This window comes from Betta splendens, chromosome 4 (assembly GCF_900634795.4).
Source record: "Betta splendens chromosome 4, fBetSpl5.4, whole genome shotgun sequence".
In the NCBI taxonomy this organism is placed as follows: Eukaryota; Metazoa; Chordata; class Actinopteri; order Anabantiformes; family Osphronemidae; genus Betta; species Betta splendens.
The window spans coordinates 21226192-21235053 of NC_040884.2; the positions used below are offsets into that span (position 1 = coordinate 21226192).

The 8862-nt window shown below is 50.0% G+C and overlaps 2 protein-coding genes across 4 annotated transcripts in view; one reads left to right on the plus strand and one right to left on the minus strand.

Moving 5' to 3' along the window:
* cnksr2a (connector enhancer of kinase suppressor of Ras 2a) overlaps positions 1–8862 on the plus strand; it is a 37219-nt gene that overhangs the window by 23405 nt on the left and 4952 nt on the right. Inside the window, exons 22-24 of one of the 3 annotated variants that reach the window (XM_029146396.3) lie at positions 168–392; positions 976–1163; positions 2663–4338. In XM_029146396.3, coding sequence (XP_029002229.1) covers positions 168–392; positions 976–1163; positions 2663–2860 — 611 coding nt within the window. In that variant the 3' untranslated portion in view covers positions 2861–4338. Of the gene's footprint in view, positions 1–167; positions 393–975; positions 1164–2662; positions 4339–8862 lie in introns of those variants that run through there. The other 2 variants (XM_029146397.3, XM_029146398.3) reach the window with 2 other exon arrangements.
* Positions 4598–7972, minus strand: LOC114853249 (kelch-like protein 34). Its single transcript, XM_029146399.3, has one exon. The coding sequence runs from the start codon at positions 7555–7557 to the stop codon at positions 5761–5763; it is 1797 nt and encodes a 598-aa protein (XP_029002232.1). The 5' UTR covers positions 7558–7972; the 3' UTR covers positions 4598–5760.

The following is an 8862-nucleotide window of genomic DNA, read 5'->3' on the forward strand; positions in this document are numbered from 1 at the left end:
GATGACCTTCTACAGAAAAGAAGAAGAATGTACAAACCTTCATCTTCTGCCAGCTTGTTTTTGTGATGTGTATTATTAAAGATTGGGCAGATGTTTTATCATTTCTCGCCATTTTATTCTTGTTCAGGTCAGTTTACGTCCTCCCCCTTCTTCCTTATTCGTTGCAGAGGATGCCGTCTTCGCGGAGCCCGGACCGGTCGGCGCGACTATGATGGCCGGAGCCGTTTACACTCTTCCGGCACAGCGGAATGTCCCGTTGCCCATGGCGATGCAGAGGCTGATTCCTATGGCAACCCAGGGAGGGAAACCCCGCAGCTTCACGCTGCCGCGAGACAGCAACCTGCACGCGCTGCTGGCGCCGCCGGCGAAGGACGAGCACCAGCCGCACAACGGTGAGTTCAGCCGGCAACATGCGTGTGGTGGAACACACACGGAGGACGGAGCACAATGGGAGCACATTCAGTGCCTCAGCGTGGGGGCTGGTGGGTGTCAGGTAAAAGCGGAAGGCAGAAATGGGTCTCACTCTGAGTGACAGCCACCAGAGACCTCAAAAGATCCATTTCAAGCAAATACGTTGACGTCACTTCATGTGCCGGGAATAAAAACGCTCTCAGGCACATTTCCGCTTAAAGCGTCATCTGCATTGAGGAGGGTAACGCACACATGCCGACCTAATGAGGCTAATGAGACGGTGGCGCACTGGTTGCCAAGGTGAGCCAAGCATCACGCAGTGGAGAGGAAAGTGCCAGAATCACAAACAAGACCGATGATGATGCTGAGGAACAAAATGACACAGGTACAATAGGATCAGGTGACATAATGGGAGGAGAGGAGAGGGAAGCAGGCTTTTTCCTATTGTAGGTAATATTTGTAGGACGTGTACAACAGAAGTACAGTAGTGTGTGTTGCTGTCCTCCAGTGGTTAAAGCGAGATATGACTCAGTCTTTTAGCGAAACCCCCCGTTTGTGTTGAAGGTGGCAGCGAAGGCGCGTCCCTGGGCGACCTGTTTCGTGCCTGCGAGCAGGGCGGCGTGTGCCCTTTGGGCCGCGGGTCCGAAGCCAGAGGTCAGTCCGAGTTCAGGCAGTCCTTCCTGCGACGGGCCGCCGACCCTCAGCTCAACGAGCGGCTGCATCGCCTCCGCATTCTCACGTCCACGCTGAAGGTGGGTCTCTGGTACACGCGTCTGATTCAGCGTAATCTGACACCATCATCATCAGGCTCCACTGTTTTCTACCAGAGCTGTGTGAGGTCTGTTTGTATCCGCTGTGGGATGAGAGTCCTGAATATAAACACGTGACCTGGGTTTGTGTGAAAAACACATACTCTATCACTCTATCGACTCTATAACCAGATATGATGCATGACGCATCATATCTGGACAGTTGTTTGGCTGCAAATCTAAAATGGGATGGGAGCATCTTTGTTGAATGGCGCTAATGTCTCCAACTTGAGCCTTATCTACACTCACAGTGATCCCATTCACACACGCTTCATGCTGCACACACGCTGTAGAATGTGTCTGTCTGTTTCCGGCTGTCGTGTGTCCCAGTCTGTCCCCTGGGTTTGGTTCTCTTCGTCCCCCTGAGCGAGCAGTGACCACCGTGTTCATTGTCCCCACATCTCCTGCTTCCCCCGTGTGCTGCACGCTGTGACGAGGGAGCTTTCAGCTGTTTTTTATTGTTTGTGTGTTTGTCTGTTTCCTATAAGGACTTGTGGCTGCTCGTGTGTGCTGGTGCAGGCTGGGTGGAGGAGCTCGCATGTTCCGTTCTCTGTCTGGTGTCTCTTAAAGGAATACACCACGTACTGTATCTGGGGGAGTTTGGATGAAACGATTCACTCTCAAATTACGAGAACATGCGTTCTCATACATCTAAGCCGTCCGTGCGACCCTGCCGGACCCTCCGTTACCCCTGGTCGGTGTTTAGAAAGGCTCCAATTGTATTTGAAGGTCGAAGCAGCAACAACTGATCTGCGCCGGTTGCTGTGGAAACAACAGAGCGTGCATATTTTTCTGTATCTTTATGTATTGAGCTTAAACAACAAGCTGCAGCTCGGAGGGAAAGTGAAGATGAGGCCTTTAGTTCACCAGCGTTGTAGGAAAGCAGCGTTTTTGTAATAGATCGGGTCCGTGTGCGCTTTAAGGTCTGATTCAATTTAATGCAGCAACGCTGATGTGTACTTCAGTACAATGAGACTTAACTTTCTAACATATATTATTAAAAGTAAGAAGCTAAAAGATAAAAGGGTTCACTGTATTTTTAACATTAGTTATTATAAATCAATACAAAAAAATTAATAATGTCCTTAAAATAATGTTAAGCACTAAGAAATAATGTAATATTTGTTAATTAATAGGTTGAGGTCCAGACGTTCTACTGCCTCTAAGTGCTCTTTAGAACAAGAGTTCTGTGCTGGAGGACTATTATTATCTATTAGTTGCTATAAATGACATCCATTCACTACAACAGCACATCCATATTAATGACCTTTAATGGCAGATCTTAGATTCTGTATTTGCATAAATTATAAACATTGACCAACTCTCCCAAAAGTCAGTGTATCCCCTTAAGTGTGTCTACTGCTTTCCGTGTGTCTGCGTTTTAAAGAGCAAACGCTCCTAAAGGCGCTGAAACGTGACCCGCCCCTCCTGTGTTTCTATAGGACAGGGAGGGGGAGCTAGCGCTGATTGACAGGCTGTTGGCCAATCCCCAGCTGTCGTCGGCTGAGTTCCAGGAGTGGAAGAGAGCCTATCAGGAGCTGTTCTCTCAGGAGCCAAACGCGGCCGCTGAGTCAGACCCCGGGCCGCCGCTGACCCCGTCGCTCGCGCACACACACTCCTACATCGAGACCCACGTGTGACGCGTCAGACGCTCGCTCGTTGACGCCGGATGCATCAGCGTTGCGGAGGTTTCGCGGATAGCGATGATGATCGTGCCGAGAGGGGGGAGAAAGGACAAGTTGATCCACATCCTGATACGCTTTCAGCAGCCTCAGTACAAGCGCAACATGACAGTCTGTCAGTTCGGGGAGGGGTGGTGGTGGGGGTGGGGTGGGGGGCACCTCTCGTGTCACATCAGTCTACGAGCTGAGTGGTCACGAAGCTCCAAGTGGCTCAGAGGCACAACAGACTGATTCTTAAGTATAACACGCTAGCTTCAAGCACTCTCCGTGGACACGCCAGATCCAGAGGCATCAGTCTTTACCCTGGACCTCCATCATCTCGCCCACCGGGGGGTTGTAGAGTAGTATTTTTATGAGCTGCCGTTCATCCCGCTTGTTGTGCCCCGTTTATACTGGCGGCACGGTGTCACACGCTGTATTCCATCAAGCCTTATACCTAAAAGCTCGTGTACAGTGAGTGTTACAGCCGAGGACGATAAGCACAGGCCTTTTTTCAAACCTACTCCTCTGGGTTTCTGTCTGGTCTCACAGACTTGTCTGTGTTCGTGCTAGGATTGTGCTGGGCTGGACCTGAGGCATGCACACTGGACAGCAGCCATTTAAAGGAGGAAGTCCACCCCGACACCCACACTTTCACACCTGCTGCACTTTCATTTTTTCAGACCTGGATTCTGAATGTGGTCACGTTGTACGAATTGCACTTACAGTACTTGGAGCTGGAGCTCCGTCCAGATGGTTGACCGGGTGGAACAACCTCACGTCAACACGCATCCCTTTAGTCATCTACAGTACGGGGGAAAACACAGATGCACAGCACTCATTACCGGTCTGACTAAAAGTCAACGATTTAAACTATTAGAAGTGAGAAGGTCTAACCTTGGTTGTATTGGACTAAGTGTACCTAATAAATTGGCCACTAAGTGTATAATGAGCAGTTTAATGCCCCTTACAGTATATCACATATGAGCGTGTTCAGGGGTGGACGCTTCCTCCAGACCGCTCGGTTCTGTATCATGCATGTCACATAGAAAACACAGTATGAGGAGTATTTGCATAGAAACTGAAATATGGATCTAATCCAACATATTAGTTTGTTATTTGTATGCTGCTGCCAAATGACTTCATACTCAGAGACAAGCAATGACACTCTGTTCGAATGCTCGTCCCGTGCTGCTGCCGTGGTTGGTCTTAGTAGCATGTCTTTGTAGATAAACACAGTATTACTTTCATGTTTTGTGTTTGGAGTTTCTAGATACAGTAGATCTGCAAACTAAGTGTCTTGGATAATGTTCTCTAACTCTATCTTTTTCGGGGGGGCAGGGATTGTTTAATGTTAAAGCTATAAATTATGGTTAGAACACAGTATTGATTTATGTGATCATTCTTCATGTTCTGTTGGACGTAGAGGGTGAATCAATAAAGTTTGGTCATTTGGATGAAGGAGTGTTTGTTGTTGATTTGTGGAGCTGGGATGATGAGTAGCAACAGATGCAGGACCGCCTCTGGCAACAAAGGGGGAAAAGTCCAACAGAGATTCACCATAAGCACTAAAATGTAGTCAAACAAATGATTCAATTAATTTTTTTAATCAAAGAAAAAAGGTTTTAGAACAAAGAAAATTAAAATATATAAAACAAATAGAAGTAAATAGTAAATTAAAGGATCAAGTGACACATTTTGCAGGAGAGCTATTGGTTAAATGTGATATTTTTTAATAACTTATCATGTGACCCCTCAATTTACTTGGTGCATCAAAATTCATAAAATACAACAAACCTTTATAAAATATATTATCTTTATTATTTATTATTAATAATTTGTACTGTAGTTCTGAGTATCTAATCACTTTCTAAAGCATTCAAACATAGTCAAATGTATTTAACCCTCTAAGAGAGCATTTATTCATAATTAATTAGAACCGAGCACAAAGGAATGGGAATAATTGCCTCACTATTACTCTCGCAGTCTGAGCACAGTTTCCTGCTTCATCCCACGTCGCCTGTCAGTGCAAATGGAAGCGGGTCAAACAAAACGGAGGATGGGCCACTTCCATCTACACATCCACCGCACAGACAGTTACTCCTCAGCAGTAAATACAGGGGAGTGTCACCGGTAGTGTGTGCGTATGCAGCTCTGCAGCTCTGCAGCTATGCTCATTTCACACGTGCCCCCCCACATTCACCTCCTTCCGTTCTGACTTTTCTCCTGTTCCTCCTCTGCAGCTCGGCTCAGGCTCATCTGTTTGAGAAATACCTTGTTCCCACTAAATCTCCCTCTGCTTGTTCTCTAAAGCCCCTTTATCTCTCTCCTTAGCTCCAGATGCATTTATCTTCCTGAAACATTCCCACATTCACGCACAGGGGAAAAAGTTTGTTCTCATGCTTTTTCTTTTTTCATGAAAATGTCAATAAAATGCTAATTTTAGCATGTGAAATTTTGTAATTGGTATTGATATTTATACAGGATGAATCTTTATATTATGTAATATTTTAACATTTACATGAAACCACTCTGTTAGCTAGAACCAGTACCACCAGGTAAAAAGGCTTAGAAACAAGTCTGCATCATGAAGCAAACACAGGGAAATGCATCCACCTGTGAACAAAAGCAAGTCGTCTAAACGCAAGTCATTCGACCAAAGTTCAGTCAAATCAGAAGGAATTAGCTTTTTTGATGGCTGACTCAGAGTCAGTGAAGGATCATATTTTCCTTTCTAACTTTTTCTCTCATGACACAAACCGTTACTTCAGGGCGTCTGATTATCTTGATCGAGTGTTTACTAGATCAAAGCGTCAGATAATTATTTCTGATTTCTAAACTGTTCTCAACCTTTTGAGCACAACTACAAACTGTGAACGTTAATCCGGCAGGGGCAGCAGTGTGCACTCAGTGCCAGTGAGAGGTCGGGGGAGCTGGCTGATCTCCCTCCACTGGTCTTTCTTTGGGTCGTACTCCAAAACGGTCTTCACAATCACCTCCTGTCCGTGACTCCACCTTCTTCCTCCAAAGATCAGGAGGTTTCCCGATGGCGTTGGCGCCACCCCGTAGTTGAAGGAGCCAATGAGGAGCGGTTTGAGCCGCACCCAGTGGTCTGACTGCGCGTCGTACCGCTCGATATCGCAGAAAGGCTCGTACATCCCCAGCAGGGCGTACATGTAGTTGTGGACGGCTGCTAGGCGATGGCTGAACCTGGCGATGGACATGGGCGCCCTTTTCTCCCAAACTCTGCCCTTGAGGTCCCAGCAGAGGACTTCTCTGGTGCTATGCCTGTTTTCGTCCTGGTTGTCGGGGTCATTGCTGCTGTGAATGCAGTCCTGGTTTCCGGGGCGACCACCGGACACGTAGATACGGCCGTGGAGCACAGCGGCGGCGTGTCCGTAGAGCGGGCGAGGCATGGCCGCTCCTCTCCTCCACGTTCCTGTGGACAGGTCCAAGGACTCGACCGAAGCCAGGGACACCGGCGCGCTCGCGTGCGTTTGCCGGCCTCCGACGGCGTGAATCACGTCCCCCACCACGCAGCAGCCGAACTGGGCCCGCCTCTCCAGCATGGACGCCACCTGCACCCAGCAGTCAAAGCGAGGATCGTAGCGCCACACCTGATTGGACGCTGCCGCTGTGAAGCACTTCTTCCCGTCATCGTCCCCCTCTTGCACCTCTTCGCCTCCGATCACGAAGAGGAACCCTCCCACCGAGCAGACGCAGTGGTTCCTCAGACGCAGCGGGAGCCGCGAGCTCAGGGCTGAGAACCTCCTGCTCCTGTAATCAAACGCTAGCACCTGCTGGTCAGGCCAGTCGGCGCTGGGCCCTCCTCCCACCAGCAGCACGCGACCGGGCGACGCTCGCAGCGTGGACTGCCTGCTCTGCCTGACGGGCTGCGTTGGAACCACTCGGTGGTACTCCAGAGCCCGAGTCAGCTGGCTTCGTATCAACGGTGTGGCCATGGCTCTGTGATTAAGATGGGCCAGGTCTAAAGCTGAAACTAATCCAAAGCGCAGCCGACTCAGCAGCAGGTTGGACTTCAGCAGCGGGAGGGGTCCGTTTCCATCCAGCCAATCCAGCACCAGCTTCACCAGCTCCATCTCCTTCACGCCAGGTATTTCATGAGCGTCGAGCACCGCCATCAGCGACTGCAAGTTGAGCTCAAGAAGGTCACCCCTGGTTTTCTGCAGCAGTGTCCCCATCTCCATAGCGATGGTCTGATTGGCAGCCTCGAGTGCATCTGGGAGCGCGTGGCGCTCCGCCAGGTTGGCGTACGAGCAGCAGGTGGGGGCGCCCAACCCGTCGATCATGAACCGCTCACATATGGACACGGCCGTCTCCACCTGCAGGTACCTGGCCGACTCCAGGACCATGGGAAGCGTAGGGGGGGATAAGCTGAGCCAGCCTGAGTACAGGAAGTCCAGAACGGCATCTAGGCCCTCGGACGTGAGTGCCGGCAGTCGAACGGAGCCTGCTAATCTCTCCGCAGTAGTGTCTCCAAACAGAGCCCAAAAATACTCGCTGGAGCTGGCCAGAAGGGCGCGATGACATGGGAATGATACACCACCGGCCACGAGGACAACATCGCACATCTTCCCCTCAGAGCGCAGGCGCTGGAAGCCGGAGAGGAGCCCGGTTCTGTGGGCAGAACTGTAGAGGACAGAGTAGCTATCCATCCAAAAGGTACTGTAGGACGCAAGGAGACGCTGAAGGAAGGAAAAAAGTGTCCGAACCCTGAACCAGGAGGCAGCAGGGAGGCAGAGGTGGAGGGAAAAGGGAAAAGGTGGTGTCAAAAAGATTCACAAAAGGATGCTGGACAGGGAGGCAATGATAGAGGAGCAGGACAGTGAAATAGTGAAAGCAGGAGACAGGAAATAACGAAGCAGAAGCTTGTAGAGCATGTCCTCAGCTCTGAGCTCAGTTTGTGTCCTGCTCCGTCTCTGCTCCTATCATCATGTGACCGCCCCCCTTTGGCCCGTCCTCTTTATCTGTGACCCCTGTGTTGGCTTTGTGTGTGCCCACTGCCCTTTTCTCTGCATCCAGGGGGGAGGGTCTCCAAAAGTACATTCATGGAGCTCACCGGCTTGGCGAGTGAGCAGATGCACACACACACACACACACACACACATACACACACACACACACACACACACACACACACACACACACACACACACACACACACACTCACACACACACACACACACACAGGGAGGGAGGCTGGCAGGGTGCGAGTGTCGATCCCTGCAGATGAACTCATTGGTAAATACAGCTGCTGGAGCCTGCAGCCTGGATTCCAGGGCACGGTTGTCACGGCACCTATCGCTGCCCCCATCGACATGGGGCGAGGAATAGAAACACTCACATGAAGTTTGGCCAGACATTTCTGGACTGACAGGAGGATCCTGGTGTTAGAATGCGCTCTGCCCTTTAGAGCAGCATCTAACCTTTTTACCACCAGCTCGACATCATGTCCCGCTATTATGCAGATGCAGACGGAGGAGCTGTTTACAGTTGTCTGATTAGCTACTGTGCAGTGCGCTGCTTCACGGACACTCATCAATATGCGAACTTCAGCTTCACTCCTGCAGCCGCTACACTTCGCAGTGATTTGCGATCATCGCCTCTGAATAGTTGCTGTCTCACCTTGAAAGAGTGTGTGTGTGTGTGTGTGTGTGTGTGTGTGTGTGTGTGTGTGTGTGTGTGTGTGTGTGTGTGTGTGTGTGTGTGTGTGTGTGTGTGTGTGTGCGTGCGTGCGTGTGCGTGCGTATCCGTGGGTGTGTTTGTTTTATGGGAGGGCTACGCGGGTTCAAACCTCGGCACTCAGGCTCCTCACAGCAAAGAAAAACTGACTTGCGCCTTTTTGGAAGCTGTAAAGTGTTTTTAATCTTTCCCACACAATTTCACCTCCTCCCGTACGGCTGCTGCAGCACCACCTCTCTCTCTCTCTCTCTCTCTCTCTCTCTCTCTCTCTCTCTCTC